Genomic DNA, 23,738 nt, shown 5'->3' on the forward strand with positions numbered 1-23,738 from the left:
GAACAGATAATGTTGGCCCTACTCGGACACATCAAAATTGGATGCACATATATTATGTAGTCCAAGTTGGTATCAGGTCAAACCCAGCCAAAGATGCAGCAGTACTTTCTTAGGCCTGAAATAGAAGGTTTTCAATTTCCAAACAATGAGACCAACTGTTCCTCTGTGTTTCAATGGGCATTGAACCATTCGTGGCTTGTCCCAATCAACAGTTGGCTCGTTTTAATCTCCCCTGGTGATTTTAATAGCATAAATTCCACAAACACAAGTTTGGATTGCAAGGTCTGGTGGGTCAGTCCACCTAACTGAACCAAGTGTGTAACAGTAGTGGATTATGGAGACAATAGTGCAACTAATTTACGTGATATAATCATGATTTACATGTATAGAATGCATTTTAAGGTTAACTCAGAAAAATACAGTCTCGATACATTATGTGCTGCATTAAACTCATATATTTCACTGTAATCATGTGTTTAAGCATCTTCACATATTTTTTCGATTTATAACCCGAAAAAACTGCACCCCGCACAAAGACCTGGTCACACTGGCTCAGCCTAACATACCTACGGCCATCATGCTGGCAGCAAAGGCCCCAGGGCCTATGCTGCACGTTAGCTTCCACATAGGGGTGAAACCTATGGCCATGGGAATCAAACCTTGATTACCCGTCTAGCAGCCAAGGACCCACCTCACTACATCAACACACCTAGAGGCAGCATCCTTACAGATCCTCTGCTTACTATGATGCTCATGTTGAATAAGCAATGCCCTTCTACGTATCCAACCCTACAACTTTCCTGAGTTCCAAAAAAAATGGGTCAACAGGAAATCATAACAGCCCTGTCTTGCTCTTTACTTGCAATTAGAAAGTTCTGTTCTCAAAGCTTAACAGGCATAATTTCTATGAACCAAGATCCAAGTAATTTCTTACTTCACAGAGCACTAGTTTTCCAAAATTACTATGATACAATGTTTGGCCCAATTTGACAGGCCAAGTGCAGAAGCAAAATCGTTCTCTACATGCAATACCATCTTCCAAAAATGTTCTCTTCCAGGTATAGTTTCCAAACTTTAACGGGCCCAACTTCTTCAATGTTTGAATATCTTTGTTTTCTTGTGTCCAGCAAACCCTTGGCAGCAAAGCCCATAAGATCGGTTGGATCCATAAAACCGTGAATCCTGGACATGATACCACCTCCACTTGGAAAATTCGTTCTCACGTAATAGTTAGCAGAGTTTTGATCATGCGAACGGTCAAGTAAGCTAGATTGTGGTTGAGGCTCCAAGGTGTATTCTTCTTCTGGCAGCATGAAACTCTCCATCCCAAAAGCTTCCCAGTCAAGCTGATGCAAAATCACATTCGCCCGGTCTGAGTTTCTGATGAAATGATCGTCAAGCTCCAATGATTGTTCCAGAACAAGTCTGTCCGCTTCAGCTTTTAATTCATTCAGATGGTCACCAATCCTCTGTGATACAGCATCATACAGTGTTGACCTTGGATTTTGTAAATCATCCACAGTGAGAAGCAAATCATCAAACCAGATGGGGTTGCCAATAAGGATTGTAACCTGTAACATATGAGCATGCATAAGAATCAAATCGGAAATAGTAGTTGTGTATTTTCCTGTTTAACTTGTAATCAGATGGCATTCAGACCCTAGTTCTGTTGCCAACATAGCTGGAATTCCTACCTGCTTACCAACCTTGGGGAAGCTGCTTCCTATGGGCATTACTTCCTGCATTCCAGAGTGCACAAAAGGAACCACAAGGGGGATATCATCTGCATCCATAACCAACCTGAAGAACACACAACTTAATGTTAGTATAAAGCACCAGATCCTCAGCACACAAGGATACTTAACAGAATTGTATAAATCATGATATGGTTACTTAATGGTCAAGGATAACAGGGTCTGATAGGTTGATCCTGGACTGCAAGTAGTGACATTCAAAACACCGGATCCTCAGCACAGCATATTCCGCAGGAAATGACACATAGGCCTGTGATGGTTCTGAAGAATCTGAACGCACATCCATTGTCTTTTGTTTTCTTTTTCATGGTTACAACTTAATAAATATTGGAGTTGAATGAGATATGGATGGTTAGGTTCCACTATCATAACCGAGGGGCCCTGGGCCGAAATGTGTAGGGATCAACCCCAGCTTGACGATCAAAAGAATACATATGTATTGATGGCCAACATGTTCAAACATGGAAAAATATCCTATTATGGTTAAGAGCAGTGAAAAAAAATCAAAACAGGTAATCAATGAATAAAATCACTGAACAAAAAGAGAACAAAGAATTCAGGTCCAAGCCCGTGGTTCTAACATCGAAAAGCTCCTTTTTACTGTTTCTGTTTTTAAAAGTAATGAATTGGGTTCAACTTAAAAAGGAAAAGAAAAAACAGAGATGGATTTTGAGAATAGATTCGAGAACATAGCATCATTTTTCCCAGAAATATCCACTTATGACAACTACATTAATTTGGAAACATCAATGAAAATACATGTTTCTACTCAAAATCTCTTTTCAGGGTAAGAATACGAATACATTATTCTACCAGTACCAAAATCTTGTAGGACAGGTAATATTTATGGCTCTATGACTGTAGACTGTGTTTATTTATTCAGAACGGCTCAATATGATTACCACTACAGGTGTGACATGCTTTATTCCCAAATTTGAATTAGCAATGTTTAGTATTGGCCAGATGACTCCAGGTTGATGGAAGGTAGCAATGTACAAAGTGTTGACCAGATGACTCCAGGTCTATGGAAGGTCACATCATACAATAAAAGGTTCACAATTCAAAAATGTGAATTAGCAATGTGTTTAGTATTAGCTAGATGACTCCAGGTTTACGGAAGCTCATATCATAAAATACAAGCACGATCACACTGGGTTTATCAACATTAACTATGGTAAAAGAAATCTAAAGTATTTAGGCAGCTTTTATGATTCTGAGAATGTAGAATAAATACTAAATTTTTTCCACTGAAAATAAGACTTACTGGCATTCTTGTACATTTTCAAATAACAGTTTCCAATAAGATCAGCTTCAAAAGAAAAACAAACATATACTGTAGGAGGTGTGTGCTGTTTCTTACCTCCCAATCCCTCTCTTAGGCTGCCCCAAAGTTCTGCCACCATCACTAGAACGAGTTCCTTCTGGGAAAATATGAACCCAACCACCTTTATTAAGTTTTGAAAGTGCCATGTCCATCCCCTATAAAAGGCTCAAAGAAATTAAAATGTTAATTATGAGGAACAGTGTAAAGCAATCACAAGATCACTATGAATTCAAGAAATCCAGCAAAAACAGAGTGCAACTACTGAAGGAAAATAGCATGTTTGAGAGGTATCAGTAAAAGTATGTACCCTACATATATGATAATTCAAAATAATAAACAAGTCACCAGCATACCAGACTGCAAATTAGTTTTCATACGTGTATGGCCTATTTTATGCAAATGTATGTTGCCCATCCCCAATAAAAAGAAAAAACGTCTGCATGTCACCTCAATATCTTTCATCAAGACCATTCCAAATCTGCAGTGAACTTTCACATTACCATGAAACTATAGCTCTGCAGTCTAGGGCAGACTTTTTTCATCAAGGTGTCATTCACAGCTCAATAACCTGTTGATGACATTACTAAATCTGACAACAAAGGAGATAAAACTATATATCTAATTTCTTGCATCCTTTATTTGTTTAAAAAAATGGATTTGATGCACAAATAACCAGTAAAAGGTTTCATGGCGGTTGACCCTGTTAATATGGTAGATCATCCCGCTTGGTAGATAGTGCCTTGGCTCAGCTGAGTAATGTTGCTCACTTGGCTTGCAGTTACAAACCTATTTGATTATATAATGACCAAGATGGGCTGGATGAGATGAGGGTAACATCAGACGCGGTTGGATGCATCCAGCGTGTCCGCGTATACTTTTTTTTCAGTGTATTAGACCTTTAGCGGCGGTCACGACCGCTAAATGTCTGGGCAGAAAAAGGCATTTCCACCGCTGATCTTGCACGATCAGCAGCAGAAAAGCGTCCGAGTATCATCAAACACTTTGAGTGTTTGATGATACTCTCTCTCTCTCTCTCTCTCTCTCTCTATATATATATATATATATATATATATATATATATATATATATATATATATGCATCAATTTATGTATGTGTATTGTGGGCGTGTGTGTGTTCGTAACATGTACAATGTACAATCTAGCCACATCCTTGGATCCATCTTTTTGAAAAACCTGTAACCATGTGCCAACACTTAAACCTTTGCAAAAAAAAAATATTGAGTTTTCCTATAGATCACTGTTGAGAGATGACATCAGGGGAAGATTAGTGATTTCAGCAGAGAAGGGGGCATAATCATTATTTCAGCATGTGGTGTATGATTGGTGGCAGTATTGTGATCTACCATATGACATTCTGTTTTGTTATCAGAAAAATGTATTTTTCCACAGCATTATAAAATTGTTTAGAGAGGCTTCGTTAAATACCAAGATCTACAGTCAACATTCAATTCCAGATTTCTCAGAAGAAATTGCATTCATCATCGCTTGCACAAGGTTTTGATCAACAGCAATTATGGTTCTCATAATTGGTATTAGGTAATAAAGACGCATTTGCTTTCTTTCTTCATTGAACTTAAAATAGTGGAAGCCACAAGGGCTCACACTAGGCTTTTTCTTGGCTAAAGCTGAGGTCTGAGAAACCTGTGCTCCAAAGCACCGAACAGGAAATCAATATAAACTGCACCAAGGATTAAACCATAATTGTCCCTCAAAACAACATGCTAAAGAACAAGAAAGCCTGTTCTTTTTTTTTAAGAAGAAAGTCAGTACTATTAGCCTTTAAGCATGCTGAATTATTGGCAACAAGGATTATGACTTAAGACCACATGCACCTCCTTTTTTGTGTAACACCATTTGTACCTATCACATAAATTAGACAGTACTGCTTTATATCTCTAGAATATTATATCAAAGATTCAGCAAGAAGGCTAAGAGCAATAATCTCTAAAATTCCATTTGAAACATCAAGCAGAAAAGTACCAGTTGAGGACTGATATGCCACATTCTGATGATAGGTACAAATTTATTAAAAACATGAAAAGCAAAGGTCATAAAAGTCATCTTGAGGAAATTGAATGGACCCGTAAGTACAAATACCTTCTGGTAGACCCCATCACCACGTGATACAGGTAAAACTTTGACACATTGGAAAAATGCAGACATCAATGAATTTCTGAAACACCGATCAGTAGCACAAAGTGTCCATCTAAGATTCTTTGCATCCAATAGAACATTTGGAGGTAACAGGGATGCAATGACAAATGGATCATCTATTGATGCTACATGGTTGCTGACCTGAAATCCACAGCTTACAAACAATTATATATACACATCCATGGATATATGAATGTCAAATAAATAGTTAAATAAATTTAGCACAAAAAGTAATAAACTTATGCATCAACTTCAAAATACAGATTAAAGACAGCCATTCTCAGAGACTATTGCCATGCACAAGTATAGCTGCAATAAATCACAGATAATCAATGAAGAATAGACTACTTCCAGAAAACAAATCAGAACAACAAAACAACAGACAGCGTTTACCAACTCATTAACAAACCAATATAAAGCTAAAGGACTCGTATATTAAGAAGCTTACAGAAAGAAACTTTTATGCCATCCATTATCTGATGTAGTAGTCACTATCTAAAAAGTGGTAAAACTTTACAGGTGCAAATACTAACTAATAGGCCATAGCAGGTGCCAAGCAACAGAAGGGAAAGACAAAACGTTAATGCATGGAATGCCTGCAACTTTCACAACAATATTAGAAAGGTTTTTCTGAAGGAAATCAAAGGCAAGCAGTTTTTCTTTGCAAAAGCTCAGGTTTTTTAAGTAAAATGAAAATTTCTAAATTTTTTTGGAAATGACATGTTCAAGAGTTTTTTAATGAAGTATTGCCATATTTTACTATAAAAAAGTAGCTGTATATCTTTATTTTGGATTTTTTTTTAAATTTATCAGACATTATAGAGTTTTGGGAGAAAACTTTAAGAATGTGATCAATTTCCCCAAAGAAAAGACAGTTGTGGATACAATGCATGTACTTGGAACATGTCATTACAAAGCTTAGTGTTGGGGTTAACAATATACACACACCTTTACAAAAGAGACCTCCAGAAGATAAAAAAATCATAAACAAATGAAATAACTGTAATGAAAGAAGAAAAACAACACAAGTAGGTGCCTCTTATGGCTTACAACACAAGAACATAAATAACAATCCAAATTCCAAAGTCCAAAGTTAAAGGTTTAAGATCCAAGGTCTAAATTTCAAAATTCAAATTGATATGCCCACAATGTTCATAAATGGGTTGGTCAAGGGTCGGTTTTAGACTCAGGGGTTAAAATCGTCTCAAGTTCTAGAAAGAATGTTCAAAGGCCAAACCAAACTGGACCGGACCTAGGTCAACTGGACAATCAAGGCCATACTGATGCCAAATCAGTCCAAAACCAGGGTCACAATCAAAGGTCACATGCACAAGGGCCTCTTAGGGGCCAAGAACACAAGTAAAAAATATATGTTTATTGGAGTTAAAATGCTTGAGAAAGCACTGAATATGGGCCATTCAGGTCCCATCGACTCTATGGGCCATTTGCCTAAATGACCTCAAGCTAAAACTTAAATACTAAGTTACAAAAATAAAGGAACAAATATAAAAGACTATTGTAACCCTAATGGGCACAGCCTATTACAGTATTATGAAAAAACTAAAATACCCCTAATGGGTATTTCCTATTACAAAGCTATAAATATTATAAAATATATATGTACAATATGAAATAAATATATATATATATATATGTATAGGAACACTCCCCCTCAAACTTACGGTTGGATCACTGAAAGTTTGTTAAGTAAGAAGTAAAACCAAGGAGAAGGAAATGCCTTAATGAAGAAGTCAGCTAGTTGAAATTTTGATGCTACATATGGCAGGATGATAGTCTTCTTAAGATATTTTTCACGAACAGTGGCAATTCATCTCAATATGTTTGGTCATTTCACGAAATGTATGATTGCCAGCAATGTAGATGGCGCTTTTATTATCACAGCATAACCTTGAAGGTGACAGCATATACACCCTCATGTCTTCTAATGTAATATCTCATATATTTTCATGATTTTTAAAGTATAAAATATAATTTTTTGTATTATATATTTATATTTAAAATCATGGAAAAATAATTTAAATTGAGGTGACATCATCAGGGTCTGAACGTGGCCCAGAGCCCACTGACATGAGCTAATTGAGCTAAGTATAATTTAAGAAAATTTTAGTTTTAACCTTCAAATTCGAGCGAAATTCAAGTTAATTTTAGGGAAAGTTCGAAAGCGAAATTTAGGTATGACCAGCATTAGATCCGCCTCAGAATGTAGATCGCGTAGGTGACCTGTTTTTTCGAAATAGGATTACGGTTGGCCCGAAAAAATGCGTTTTTCAAAAATAAACGACCTCTATTTTGGAACTTTTTGTGGGTTGGATCGGACTGAATTCCATTTGATCTAAGTTAGTATGGATCTGGACCCAATCAAAGATCCATATTGATTAAGATTTGATCTAGGTTGGGATTCATATGGATTTGGATCTTGGATCCGAAATCAATCATGACAATTTTAAAACTACTTTGAATTTAAAGTTTTAAATTTAAACAACTTTTAAATTAAAGTAAGGATGAGGTAGAATTCTACTCGAGGTAGAATTCTACTCGAGGAAGAACCCTACCGCATGAGGATCTTTCAGAAGAGGCATCCCCTCTGGAATATTCTTTAGGAATATTAAATAATTAAAAATAATAAAATTTAATAAATCCTAGATAAAATCTAGAAAGAGGTAAGGAGAGTAGAGTTCTACACTAAGTAAAACTCTACCCACTCATGATCACCCATCTTTTCATAGTTGTTGGGGTTCCTTCCATTCTCATTTCTTACAAAATGAGGTGGTTTATAACTCTTCGTATGGTTTTCGGGCTTTGACATAGCAAGCACGGATTCTTCATCCTTAAAAGTGGATGGCCTTTTCAACTTATTCTCTTCCACAGTTAATTCTTCAAGTGTCTCAACTATGGAAGGGACCCCTCCTCTATGAAAAAGAGGGGACTTAGTTCCTTCAAATTCGGGCCTAAGCCCATTTATGAATTGATAAAAATGCTCCGCTTTGATTTGATTTTCACGGAGCTCAACATCTTGTGGGCAATGCCACTTTGGCTCAAGAAGAGCCAATTCATCCCAAAGGAGAGAGAGCATTGTAGTACTCTCTTATGTGCATATCTCCTTAAATCATGGTTCTTACTTTATTTTGGACATTATATATATGCGCAATATCCTTAAGACTATACATGTCTTTAAGGTATTTCCAATCATCACTAGCGAAGTCAAACTTCGCCAAACTAGAACATTTGTGAATGTCCACACTATTGATGAGTCATCCAATAACTTTGGAGTGACCCATCCTCCATTCTTTCCATTTTTTTTCATATTCGAAAACGACTTTAGCCATTTCCTCTCCTTGAAGCGCAATTTCTTTTCCATTCTCCAACTTTGTAAGGATGAGTTTAGGCTCCTTGTCGGTGCCATCAACTAACCCCCAAATCCCTTTTTCTCATATCTTATGTTTAACTATGGATGCCCACATCACATAGTTGGTGTCATTTAGGCGTATGGGAATGGAGACAATCATTTCCCTTTCATTCTCCATATACAACAAGCGGGAATAAAAAAACAAGAGAAGATGGGGAAGAGTGGAAGAGAGAAGAAAAAAGTGATACAAGGCCTTTTTGGAGATGGTCCGCTTCCCGATGCGACTCAAAATTTTCCCAAGTCCAAGATCCTCCTTTTGATCATGACCTTTCTAACAAGCGTCTTTTAGAACACCAAAGCTCTGATACCATGTAATGAAGTGGATTGAATCCGATACACATGCAAGAACATGTAAGAACACACTTTCAATCAAGTGGAATGCTTGATTGAATCACCGAACCACCCACACAAGGGTCTAGCAAAATTAATATTGCATATAATCTCTCAAGAGAGTGATAGTAAAATACAAGGCCTTCAAGGCCAATTTATAGAACAAGAAAGGGCTGTTGGGGCAGCCCAATGTGACTGTTGGGCTGCTCCAAACAGTCAGAATTCCAACGGTCAGAATTCTGACGGTTGGGAGCAGCTCCAACAGTCATATTGGAGTTGCTCCCAATGACCCAAAAAGTAACTTTAAAAAATACAAAAAAGAATGAAAGAAAATAAAAAGAGGATAAAAAAGGGTTGCCAGCCCCTATTGGGCTGACGCCTATTATAGTGAAAGTACTGAAATACCCTTGATGGGTATTTCGGTTTACAGCATATGTATATGTATACATATATACATATACATATATATGCATATCAAAACAACATAATTTAACAGACGCCACCCCCCTTCTAGAAGACCTTAAAAACATATAAAAGGAGTTGGATCTCTCTCTCTAGAACTCGTGTTCTAGAGAGAGATAGTGGGATAGAGAGAGAAAAAGAGAGAGAAGAGTTGAGAAAAAAACACTGTGAAAATCATGTCAGGAGGAAAAAAAGAAAAAAAAAAGAGAAGAGAAGAGAAGAAGAAGAAAAAAAGAAAATATATCCAGCTTCTATTGATTTGTCTAAGTTCTTCACACTACAAATCAAGGTATGGGTTTCTCTCTTAATTCGTACGGGAAAGGAATATGTATAAATTGATTTGCGCATGACTTTATGTAAAACCCACGAAATTAAAAAAAACATCGAACACGGGTCGGATCCAAACACGACCGGGGCCGTTAGGGTTAAAACACATAGGGCACGAGGGTTTTTAAAAAAAAAACCCTCACCCCCCCCCCCCCCCCACCCCCCCACCCCCAGTTGTGTTTCCCCTTGTCCCTGTTCCCTTTAAGAAGCACAAAGGGGAGGGAGGGTCCTCACGACATGCACTTCCCTCCTCCTCCCTCTCGACTCCGCCTCCCTCTACTTTCCCCTACGTACACCGACAAACAGCCTTGACCGACATCTGTTGCTCCCTCAACCTCACAGGAGCCCGCCCAGTGCTGGCGGCCTCGCTCTCCTCTGGTAAATCCAGACACCTCCTCTCTCTTTCTCATGTGTCTTCATCTTCTTCTTTTTATGTTTCTACTTCTACTTCTTCTTTCTCTAGGTTCACTGGGAGGCCGGCGGCCCACTGCCGCCTCTCTCTCTCTCTCTCTCTCTCTCTCTCTCTCTCTCTCTCTCTTTGGATGTCGGAGAGCCGCCAGGAGGCCGACGGCTCTTGTTGCGCTCTCCCCCTTTCTCTCTGTGTTCGCCGAAAGGCTGGTAGGAGGCCGGCAGCCCCCTGTCGTGCCTTTCCCTTCTCTTTCGGTGCTCTCTTTGGGCAGGGAAGGGAGCGAACCCCTCCTTGCGCTCTCTGTGTGCAAGGGAGGGGTCGAGCCCCCTCCCTGTGCTCCCTCTTTGTGCAGGGGAGGGGTTGAGCCCCTCCTTGCGCCCTCTTTGTGCAGGGGAAGGGGATGAGCCCCCTCCCTGCACTCTCTGTTGGCAGGAGAGGGGTCGAGCCCCTTCCCTACGCCCTCTTTGTACAGGGGAGGAGCTGAGCCCCCTCCCTGCACTCGTTGTTGGCAGAGGAGGGGTCAAGCCCTCTCCCTGCGCCCTCTTTTGGTAGGAGAGGGGTCGAGCCCTCTCCTTCCATTTCCGACAGGGGCGATGCCCCTACCTTTTTGTTCTTCAATAGGCAGGTAGGGGTGAAGCCCCTGCCTTCGTCTTTTTCAGTCACCAAAGGGAGCTCTGGTTGTTTGGTTGGAGCAGCTAGTGTACGCCACCTCGTGTTGGGACATTGCAAGTTCAAATCCCAATGGTATGGTTGCTTCTCTGGTTAGGTTTAGCCTAACCCAACCTGTCGATGTGACCTACCGTAAGGTAGGGGTAGGCCCTTCTTGCGCTTATTTTCAGCAGGCAGGGGTGCAACCCTGCTCCTCTCCTTGGGGACTGGCAGGCAAGAGTGGTGCCCTACCTTTTCTTTTTTCGTTTGATAGCATACTAAGTGTTTCTCATTTACGCAGATTACACGATGGGTCACGCTCGTGCCCCGCGACCCGAGTCCTACATCACCTACACTCGTAAGCGCTCACAGCGACGCAACCTCCCGAGGTAGGGGAAAGTTGCACGAGGGACTTTGGATGAATTAAATAAAGTAGTTGAATCTTGAGATAAGAATAACTAATATCTTCATGCATGTGTACATATAGATGATTATGACTTGTGAGGGCTTGTTCTTTGTCTTTATTTCTTTGAAATTACATGTTTCTTGTGGCCGCCATGTCCTGCATGCTTATTTAGTTCTGCAGTTAGTTCTTGTCGTTAATTTCCTTCACTTGCATCTTGTTGTTGTTGCACCACATGTGATTAGATTGGCTATTACATTTTGTTCTAGTTGTCGCCCTCAGGCAAGCCTTGTGGGGCGTGCAGGTGCGCATACTATGTTTTGCGCTCTTTGAAAAAGGTGCAAAATTGTGTTCGGGCTCTGTAGTCTCGAGAAGGGGATCTTCCTTGTGCAAGGCCCTACTTCTCGAGCACGAAATCATGCTGATAAAGCTAGTGTGTGGTTAAACGCAACTAACAGTACCCTGAGTCGATTACTCAGAAGGAAGGATTGGATCCATGACGATCCCAAGACTTGGTTGAGATTTCCATGTTTCGTAGTATTGTGCATGCCAAGTTATATTATTGATTTTATGTCATACGAAACACAATGTTGGGGTTATCCTTCGTGAAACCCATGACCTACTGTCATCGTCGGACCTTTTTTTTTACAGGAACGGTATGTTCACTACAATGAGTAGTATGAGAGATCATTCGACACCTCGAGCTATGCAATAAACACTCTGTTGAAATAAATAAAGATAATGATGTTCGCCTTTACAGGCCAATTGCTCAAAGAGCAACGCATGTCAAGTTTGAATTAAATAAATTGCAACATATTAAATGTTATCCTTTCATCGTAGTCGTACCTTTAGACAGGTACGACCATACCTTTGAACAGGTACGACCATACCTTTGAACAGGTACGTCTTGTTTGTGTTACGATGATTGGATGATGGGTTTGTGGCAACCTCAAAACGTGCAAATAGCAAAATGTTGAGATCACATAAATAGTGATGATTCGCATTCACAGGCAAGACGCTCGAGTTGGTTGAAAGACCAGAACATGCAGAATGGGTCTTCAATTAACTAACACCTAACACACTCATTCAAACCGCTGACTCCCGTCAAAAGAGATGACAGAAAGGTACAAAACTCTGATGGATAGGTCCTTTAATGGCAGTTACGGGTAAAAGACTTGGATTCCCCAATCATCGAAGTTAGGAAAAATAGGCTACAAAAGGTAGCTTTAGACACTTTTGCAGAAGTTGGATGCATCCTTTGGAACAAATGGAACAAGTGGAACAAGTGGCCTTTGAGAAATTCTATCTCGGTCACCGACCGTCCCCTTAGAAGCGGACTCAACTAGCTATTCGGGATATTGAAAACACATGGCATAATAGACCCCCAAACTAGTCTCAGTTGTTTCTACGATTCGTGCCTTGTGCGTACCGGAAAGGCCAGCTAATATCGAAACATAAAATTAATATGTTTTCATTGCTAGTCGAATTGTTTATGCATGTTATGACATTATACTTGTTAGTTAAACTACTAACGTCGTTCTTTACTTGTAATAATTAGCTACTCAGGCTAGCTAACTGCTTATAATGATGCTTACACCTTGTGTTATACATTCTCTTCAGTTTAGTTGTTCTTTGCTTATGTTGCTCATGTCAGAATAGATGTAATTTCTCGCAATTCAATTATACATGCTACTAGTATCTTTAATGAAATAAATTGCTTATCTTATAAATGTTTTGCTTTATTTATTCTACATTGTCTATTTGTGCACCTACCAGTTTGTTATGAAAGTAACTCATTTCATGGTCAGGTGACAAGTAGGACTTTACAGACGGCCGATAGAGCGATGCAATATGGCCTCGAAAATAATCATACACATGTTTTTTATTGTCGATTTTTCTTGATAATGCCTCAAAAAAATATGCATGTAGTTCAAACTTGTTGAATTAAATATTCATGCATCTGAAATCATGCACGTAATTCAGATTTGTCGAGTTGGTACTCATGCATCTGAATAAAATTTTGTGTTTCAGATTTATCATGCATCTGAATAATATGTTGTGTTCCAGACTTGTTAAGTTTGGTATTCACGCATGCTAAATATATACATATGTATATATGCAACCCAACTAAATCGATCCTTCTTGTTAATGCTGCTGAAAAATATATATGCATGTAGTTTATGCTCAGCGATTTCTTTAAGCTTGTTTCTGGAAATAAATATGTGGTTGAGATCATTGTTCAACAATATATATATATATATGTATGTATGTTTTTAGCTTGTTGATTATACCTTAGGACTGATTTTTTATTCATTTATGCAGTTGTATACACGTTGATTTTAGTCTAGCCGACCCATGTACATGATTTTGACCATGTACATGTTGTATACATATTTTTTCAGGCAGACCTACATGGATCAACTTGTACAGGTACATGGATCAACCAGCATACGGTATACATGTGTGTACAGGTCTATATGTTAATTTCTAATGTTCTGATTGATGGTGTTGATTCCTGATATCAGCCGATTAACAAGTGTGAAGCCCACTAATAAAATACAAATTGCATGTTAAGTTACAACTGGGAACCTAACTTGAACTTCAGGAATCTATGCCCGTTTTGAGTTTCTGCAGATTTAAGGAAAAGTGAAAATTTAATTAGTCAACTCTGATAAATAACTTAATAAGTTATTCATGCATGTACATTGAATCATACATATTTTATTGTTCAGTGTTAGTTCATACATTCATGCATATTTGGTTTTGCATGATATTTTGTTGAATGCTTGAATGGTTAGATAGTTGTGATAAGTTATTGCTTGTAATCTATGTCACAGGGATTCGGCTAGCAGGGTGCCGCACCCGCGTCAACGCGACTCGACGCGGGTGCGGGTGCGGCACCGGGTGCGGTCAACCCGATCCTGGTTGCGTTGACCGCACCCAGGGTCATTTTTGTCTATTTTTTTTAAAAAAATGCCCTATGAAATGGGATGCAGAATCTTTTAAAAAAAAATCTTTGGGGGGGCGCTGCCCCCCTATAACCCCCTGCTAGGGGCGGCCCCCCCTGGACCCCCGCCCGCTGACCGCGCAGCAGGACCCAAGCCGGGGGGAGCCCCCGAACCCCCCTTCCTGCAAGGAAAAAAACAATGAATCAGGCTCCACAACTCATCGCTTTCATCTTTGGGGACAACCATATAAGATAAAAAAATGGTAAAAAGTTGGGCATAAATGTCATGGACCTTAACAGCTACCATGCATTCATACATATACACTATACATGATATATATTACATTTTTGCCCCTGCCGCACCCGGTTTTTTTGAAAGTGCCGAATCCCCGCACCCGCGCCCGCACCTGCACCCATGTGACATAGCTTGTAATATTCCTCTGAAAGTTACGCATGAATTGATTTATGCTATTTCCTTTACTGTTTAAATTTTTAGATCATGATGAGTGATGGTGACCCTCACATATTCGAATTCAAGTCTAAGGCCTTGCATAAATTGAAAGAATTGCTCTTCCAAGATTTGTTTTTCCCTTAGACGAGCATCATTAGGTGTGTCTCAAATAGGCTCTAACTTAGTCATTTGGTCTCAAAGTTTTTTTAAAGATCCATAGAATAGTTTGAACACTCATCGGGTCAACCCAGTGACTCGGTTCACTCAACCTGGATCGCCCACTCACTGGGTCAAAAAACAGGTTTAACTCATTTTTTACAAAACTCGACCGAGTCATAGGTTGACTCGATCAAGTCTAGGTGAGTCAACCAAGTCATGGGTGAGTAATGCATATACATACATATATAATATATTTTATATATAATTACATATATTACATAAAATATAATATAAATACTATATTATATATATGTGGTTATATTTGTATTAATAAAATTATATATATAAAAATATCATATAATGCATATTATATATAATATAAGATATAGATAGTACATACATATATTTATATATTTTATATAAAATATAAAGTTAACATGACCCGACCGAGTCACGAGTCACTCAAGGACGAACCGAATAATGAGTCACTGGATTTTAAAACCATGATCCATAGTATTCTTGGACACTTTTGTCACCTTGTGTACACTTATGGAACTTGTTGCGTATTTCCCATTTATGAGCGGCATCTCTTTGGGTACATGTTTGCATGATAAAAGTCCAAGCCTTATCCGCTCTTTCAAATTCTAAAATATTCTCACATAGGCTCCTTACACATGCTCCTCATGAAGAGAGAAAGGCATGGCCTAATTCTCATGCTTTATAGGTATTTTTGTAATCCAATAGAGCGTTATCTTTCTCGTTTCCTTTAAGGGTCTCCTCTTTAGTTATACCATCTCCTCCCACAACCTTCGTTGGGGTTTCAGAGTAGAACCATTAACCAAGTGCCACAATTTTTTCCCAACTAAGAATCACTTGACCGCGGTGGCCCACATGTTCTAGTTGGTCCTATCAAATTTTATGGGAATGGTTACAACTTCCTTGTTGGTCATAGAAGCAAAGAGAAAATAAGAGAGAAAGAGAAAAAAGAAGATGGAGAAAGAAAAGAGTTGAAGAAGGTTGATGGCATGCTTCCCAAAGCAACGAACTAATGCTCCTTTGATCTTCATGGTCCACCACATTATCTTCAAGTACAAATTCTAATCAAAGAGCAAAAAGGCTTTGATACCATGAAATAAAAGAAGAAAAACAATACAAGTAGGTGCAACATAAATAACAAGGACCACTTATGGGTCAACAAAAGCACATGGGCCTCTTACGGACCAAGAGCACAAGTAAAAAATATGTTTATTGGAGTTAAAATGCTTGAGAAAGCATTGAATATACAAGAGGGAAAACATCCCTATTTATATACAACTACAGCCATTGGGACCTCCCCAACGGCTAGAAATAGAATCATTGGGGGGGTCCCAACGACTCTATTGGGCATTTACCTAAATGCCCTCAAGCTAAAACTTAAATATTAAGTTACAAAAATAAAGAAAAAAAATATAAAAGACTATTGTACCCCTTATGGGCATGGCCTATTACAATACTATGAAAAGAGTAAAATACCCCTAGTGGGTATTTCTTATTACAAGAATATAAATATTATAATATATATATGTACAACTTAATAACTAGATGATGCTTTTAAGACGCACATTAGGATGGGCACCATATAGCATGCAAAAGAAAACACCAAAAATAAGATTGATTGCCAATAGGTATTCATGAAGCAAAAGGCCTAACACAGAAAACACAAAACCTTTCCGCCCCAGATCCAACTACTCTCCCATGAATATGTTTATCCCTTAAAACATAAACCAAGGTTGTATATGTCGTGTTGTATTGTACGATGCGGTACGATATGTATCGTTACTTTTGAGGTTTAGTATCGGGTGTATCGTAAGATACACCCCTCTATCATATTGCATCGTAAGATACGAGTTTGGCGTATTTTAAAAGGACCCGGAATTCGATTTTTAAATTTTGGGTTTTAAAAGCCTCTTGAGGGCCAACTTCTCCATTTATCAAGAGGTTGTTAGAAGGGAACCCATACACCCTAGGAGTCGTGAGATCGATTTGGGCATCGATTTGTACACAAGAGAGAGGGATTTTGTGATTTTCTTAAGAGTGCATTTCCATCTTTTTTTCACTCAAGGAAGTGGGTTAAGGTAGAAAATCTTTGTACTTTGCTTTATATTGAGTGTTTTTTGGGGAAGATGGCATCGGAAGATCCGACATGGCAATGACGCACTCAAGTAACGAGTGAAAACCGATTAAAAATCAAATAGAATTATTGCCAAAATGGTTTTTAGGGTGGTATCCCTCGGTTGAAGCAGCATTTAGCCAGGACATCATAATGTGCAAGCATGCATGTCAAGGAAATTGTCGGATGCCATAAATGGCAATATCAACAAATACTTGATGATCTGAGAGAAAAAAGACAAGAAAAAGAGATGAATGAGGCACAAATGGGGTATGCGGAGCCCTGAGAGGATGTGTATTACGAAGATGAGTTCCCTACTTCTGATCCTACAGCCCATGGGATAGGATCAGAAGTAGGAACTTCTATAGCAAAGGAAAAATATGTGGTTGGTGTCAGTAGTAAGTACCATGATTGCCTTCACAAGCACAAAAAGAGGAGAAGAAATAAGAAGAGGAAGAGGGAGTTCTTCGAGAGGACCAGAAGATAGAGCTAGAGGCTCTATTAGGAGCTTTTTCCCTTCTAGGACTTCCCCTAGGGCGCAACCCGACATTCATACTGTGATAACTCATCAACATTTAGTCGAGTAAGCGAATGTCACGGTTGGGAAATGGTTCTATGATGCCTACATTCTTTTCAATGTAGTAAATTCCTTTTATTTTTAGGTTATGACAGATGTCATAACCAGTATCGAGCTTGGATATAAAATGCCTTCATATCATGCTTTGAGAGGAAAAGTTTTAGATGATAATGTGAAAGAAGTAAAAGCATATTGTGATGGGATGAGGCAGTCATGAAGAGAAACTAGGTGTAGCATCATGGCAGATGGGTAAACAGACATAAAGTCGAGGACCTTGATAAATTTTCTTGTCTATTGCCCCACAAGAACCACGTTTTTTAAATCAATTGATTAATCTGATACGCCCAAGACAGCAGATGTATTGCTAAAGGTTTTTTACCAGGTTGTGAAAGAGGTTCAGCCTTAAAACATTGTGCAATTCATTACTAATAATGCAACAAATTATAGGGAAATAGGTAAAGAATTGGCAGAAAATTTTGGGTCATTCTTTTGAACCCCGTGTGTTGCCCATGGAATAGACCTCATGCGAAGTCAGCAGCGTGGATGAGGTACATCAAACAGTTGAATGCTGCCAAGAAATTACTAAATTTATTTGCAATCATACATGGTTTTGAGCCTAAGGAGAAAGTACACTAGTAGGGATGAGTTGATTCGTAGTGCACTTACTAGATTTGTTACGAAATTTTTGATAGTGCAAAGTCTAGTAAAGAATAGAGTTGCACTAAAAAAGTTTTCATCAGATGAGTGGAATGCATATCCCCATGCTCAAAAAAGAAAGTTCAGATAAATTGTAGATATTATATTCAAAAGTGAATTTTGAGATTCATGGATTAAGTTGTTGAGAATAACTATACCTTTGATGAAGGTGCTTCGATTGGTTGACTGTGAAGACAAACTAATTATGGGTTATCTCTATGAGGCCATGGATAAGGCAAACGAAGCCAACAGAGATAATTTGAAGGGAGAAGAAAAAGTTGTACTACCTATATAGAACATCATTGATCATAGGTACTGGGCAACTTCATCAACTTCTTCATATTAGAGCATATTATTTAAATCTTGCATTTAAATACTCCCTTATATTTAAAATGGACAGAAAAGTCAACAAGGGACTTTTGGACTGCATCGAAAGGTTGAACCCTGATTATAGGGTTTAAGATCAAATTCATAAGAAAATGAAAACTTATGATAATGCATTGTATGATATAGGGAGACCTTCAATAGTGTGAAATTGTGCCACAATGCATACAGTAATTTATTTTATTTATTTTAATTTTAATTTCAAATTGTCATTTAGTTATGATGTTTTGTATGATTATATGTTATTGTCTTATTGATTTTTCATTTTATTGTTTTTTTTAGACATGTGGTGGGCCAGGTTTGAAAGTGATGTTTCAAATTTTAGAGCTTTTGTCATTCGTATTCTTAGCCAAACATGTAGTGCAAGTGAATGTGAGAGAAACTGGAGTGTCTTTGAAAAAATCTATACCAAAAGAAAAAATAGATTGGAGCACAAAAGGCTCAATGACCTCGTCTACATTCACTATAACTTATGATTGAGGTAGAGATATATAAAATTATAAAGTTTATTTATCATTTTCATTCAAAACCCAACTAATTTTATTTTTTCATGTCATCTTTTTAGGCAAATCGAAAAGTTATCAGCAACGAAGCACAAAGAGCAATTTGATCCCATCAGTTTGAAATATTTTGATGAATTGGATGCATGGCTTGAAGAAGAAGCAGAGACTCTTTTGAATTAAGGATATTCAGTGGATTAACATGGAAGGAGCACAAGAAGTAGATGATGAAAACCCCACGTATCTTGGAGACAGTGTAGATGTCAAAGGAGGAGGAGAAGAAGATATTGATGATAAAGATGATTATGATTAATGATGTATCATGTTTTATTAAAAAACTTGATTATTTAATACTTAATTGTTCAAAAATTTGGTTATTTTGTTTTTGTTTATGTAATATGAAAGTATGAGTCTTGTGGTATATTCTTAATTTGCAATATTTAATATTTTAAATTGTTCTTGTGAGATATGCATGCAACATTATCTATGATTCTATATTAGTTGATGTTCGATGTTGTCTTATGCGGCTCATAGAGACATAAATGCTTCATATTATTTTGTGCAATTCATCATTATTTCATGTGATATGATTTTTTTAGAAATTTTCTTATTTTTCTTATTTTTTTGAATTTTTCTTTTAATTTATGATACGGTGTTACTATTAGCCCAACCGATAGGGGTAACAATACGCTATTTACAACCTTGACCTAAACCACAAATCAACCACTTGTGATTTATAGGTTTACATGGCTCTTAACATATGCCATGTTATGACATAGTTAATGTTTGGTTTCTGTCACTTGTTCCCATACCACTTGAGGCATCAAAATTCCTTTTCCTCCTCTTTCCAGCTGAGTATTGGTGGCCTTGGTGTATTTTCACTGTACTGTCCCATGATTAAGTTAAACCATTGCGGAGAAATGTCATGAAAGAAAAAATAACAGAGCTAATTTTATTGTGCAAATGAGGAAAACAATTTTATACAGGTGTTGTCCCAAGGAAATCCTTTCAACCTTAAGAGAACCTGATAAACCACCAAACACCTGCTTTACTTCATTAAGGATGTATCCCACAAGAAAGGGCAAGATAGAAAGTCCCCATTCAAGATAACCAAATGATAGCAAATAAGTACAACACAACAGCATCAGAAAGCTAATAAGGACTAAAAATCTATCCCTAAGCCAATCTCTATTGGAATACATTTTGTTCCTTCAGTTGTATTCATCTGTGATAAATGCATCAAGACTGCTAGCATTCTACCTTGTCGTTGAAGGCAAGGAAAGGTCAAGTTTGGATAAGTTGATCCAATCATCACATAGTTCAGAAAAGAATCAACATCAAAGACTTGAGTTGGTTGTTTAAATTAATGATCATGTAGTTGGAAAATAAATTGTCCATCCAGACATGATGTAGCCAACCAAGAGATATGGCTATCAGGGTTACTACAGAATACACTTGGGGTGAGTAGAATAGAGAAACAAGTAGTGGAAGTCTCTCAAGGCTGCCAAGGAATGTGCTCAGAGAAGATTGTCTATACATTAAATGCAGTGAGAACATGTCAGCAATCATGTTTGGACGAATTCTGCACATACTAAAAGGTAAGAACTGCCATGACCAGTAAAATATAGTGCTATTCAGTAAAAACCACATTGAAATTGCAATTCAGGATAAGCAAGAACCAGCTGAGGCTGAATTTGTATTGGAAACTTGAGATCACAAAAGGCGATAGGATTGCAATATTGAAAAAGGTTGAGGACCCACATTGGCCTGTAAAAGAGGACCCTCTACCGTCATCATCATTTGCAGTAAATATAGAAACAGACACCAAGGCCAACCTCTGATTCACATCCAAGGCCCTTAGGGCTGATTCAGGTTCTTAATGGAAACTGTGGAATAAGTGAATTTAACCCAAGTTCCATTTTATCAAGGGTCTGGAGTTTCACCTCAATTTTGTAATAAATATATCATACATCGCTCTAAGATGTTAAAGCTGTTAGAAAGTGACTTTGAATATTTTAAGTTCGATAATGAACCCATACACATGCACATTAAGTGCGAATATACCCACTTAAGGGAACAACACAAGCACATCAAGTGCTAATACATAAACCCAAAAAAGGGATAAATATGACTTAAAGTCATAAGTTGAATATTATTGAAGAAATAGGAAGAAGAGGGTAAAAACCCTATACAATGGAGCATAAGCTCCTCCAAGGAGTGAAGAATACAAATGGGGAGACCCCTATTTATAACACAAGAGAGGAGCCACATAGGGGGCTCCCAAAGGAGTCGTTGGAAGCCCCCAACGGTCACATTTGTGACCGTTGGGGCTCCCCAACGACTCTTTGGGGAGCCTCCTTAGGTGGCGCAAACCAAAAAAACAATAAAAAAAAAAAAAAATTACATGCATATTCCAATTGGAATATGCGTAAAATGACAAATTACAAGAATAGCCTTGAGGGTATTTTAGGAAGAGAAAATATATATATTTATATATATATATATATATATATATATATATACTCGTACATTTAAGGATTATATTTCAACATACATATATGTGTACGAGTACACATATTTTAACACCCCCCCCCTCAATCTTTGCAGGGAAACGAAAAGATTGAAAAAAGGCGCAAGACTCCAAGAGGCTTCCGTAAGGATGCTATTGAAAAATGCCTTCTTCCAATTGCCTTCTGATGGTGAATATATGTTCTGATCCATCCATGGTACTTCCTTTTATCCTATCTCCAAGATCCTGTAGAATAACAACAAAGAAACAAGTAAAACATATCTTTGCACTTTACTCAAATGGAACATTTCTAACAAGATTAATTGAAACCATATCGGATGACACATCCGCAAAACAATGGTGCAAAAATATAACTTATGCATAGAAATTTGAAGCACATGATAGGATAATTATTTTAGCATAAAAAGTAAATTTAGAAAACCAAAGTTTCAAAATCATACATCATGTTAAAGAGTGAGCGGAAGCAAAATATGCGGAAATGAATTGCAAGAATGCATAATGCATTCATAAGATCCAACATTGGACAAACATAACCCCATAATGGGGAAAAACACAATGGTCCCCTAAGGGACACCACATTAAGCCTACGAAGAGGCATAAGCTACATATGCTTTATTGAATGAGGGCCTAAAAGGCCATAATGAGCATATGCATATACTATCATGAAATGAATTAACACTTAAATAAAATCATTAATGAACATACTCCAAACATACTTTAGTCAAAATGAACACAGATGCAAATGTTCAAAAGCATGATGAATATGAACTTTAAGGGGCTTTATAATTTTAACACGCATAGATCAACAATAGAGTTTTTCACATCTTTAGGGAGAAGATCTATGTCAAACAAATGTCATATATAAGAAGCATGATTTTACTAAATATATTAAAATGTTCACCCTAGATTCAAAAATGAATATCATTTGAGACAAAAGACTCATTGTGAGTATCAAAAAGTCACCGAAAAACTGAAAGCACTTAATATATAGATTAAATGCTACAATGAAAAAACATATCATGGATATGATTTACTTAAAAACCTAAGTTATTAATGAAATTTTTGTAATTTTCAATAGTAGTTCATCCACTACAAGCAACTACCTCATTAGTCCTCCAAAACCCACAAATCAAGTGTAGAAGCTACTAGATCAAGAATATAAATATAAAGCCATTAAAGGCCAAATAACACACACAAAGGTGTGCAAAAGAACCTCTTGTCTAGATATAATAATACTTGAAATGAGTGTATCTACGACAAGAACAAGAGAATGCACGCCAACATGGACCAAAAGCATCTCTTGTCTACGTAAAAATACACTCAAAACCAAGTATGTTCAGCTACTAGAACAAAAGTAACAAGCCAACCATGGGCTAAAACACAATACATCTCTTGTCTACATAAGATGGCACTTGAAATGAGTGAAATAAGCCAACCATGGGCATACATCTCAGCGACTAGAACAAGGACACAAATGCCAACATAGGCTAAAATCACACACCATGGTGTGAATCAACGTGCCTTGTCTACATATAATAACACTCAAGACAAGTGTGTTCAGCTACTAGACCAAGAGAGCAAAAGCCAACAAAGGGCTATCAACACACGAAGGTGTAATAAAATTCTTGTCTACATATGATGACACTTAGATAAGGGGCATAAAAGGAGAAGACTTTTGAGGCAATAAAACTTGTAATGACAAACATATAAATAAAACCTTGAAACAATATTCTTTAAAAAGAATACCCATAACAATATCATTTTGGAATAAATGTGTGAATATACACACACCAAGAACACTTGTGCACAAAAGCACAAAACATAAATGTGCAAATGCACTCATATGATTCATAAACAATAAAAGGTTGGGCAATAATCCCCAAAACCTTTAATATACCTTAAAACACTTAAGGTTTTAAACACCATATATCCATCACATTTACATATAAATGAGAGCATCCATTAGATCAATGGCCAAAAGAGAAAAAAAATGAGTGACACACTCATAATTAGAGATCATATAACAAATCATTTTAGAGTCCCAATGTGCCCATAACTTACCTCAACAACCATCTATAATATGGCA

The 23,738-nt window shown here is 37.6% G+C and overlaps 1 protein-coding gene across 2 annotated transcripts in view; it reads right to left on the reverse strand.

The window, feature by feature from the left end:
- Positions 1-838: 838 nt before the first annotated feature.
- The window catches only part of LOC149844735 (Phospholipid/glycerol acyltransferase family protein), a 28,643-nt gene continuing 5,743 nt past the window's right edge, over positions 839-23,738 (reverse strand). Inside the window, exons 4-7 of one of the 2 annotated variants that reach the window (XM_089997315.1) lie at positions 5,197-5,394; positions 3,115-3,233; positions 1,707-1,800; positions 839-1,571 (exon numbers count right to left, since the gene is read on the reverse strand). In XM_089997315.1, the coding sequence (XP_089853441.1) occupies positions 1,020-1,571; positions 1,707-1,800; positions 3,115-3,233; positions 5,197-5,394 (963 nt within the window). In that variant the 3' untranslated portion in view covers positions 839-1,019. Of the gene's footprint in view, positions 1,572-1,694; positions 1,801-3,114; positions 3,234-5,196; positions 5,395-23,738 lie in introns of both variants that reach the window. The other variant, XM_089997314.1, reaches the window with a different exon arrangement.

The sequence above is a fragment of the Nuphar pumila genome, chromosome 2, assembly GCF_984573655.1.
Source record: "Nuphar pumila chromosome 2, dmNupPumi1.hap1.1, whole genome shotgun sequence".
Lineage (NCBI taxonomy): Eukaryota > Viridiplantae > Streptophyta > Magnoliopsida > Nymphaeales > Nymphaeaceae > Nuphar > Nuphar pumila.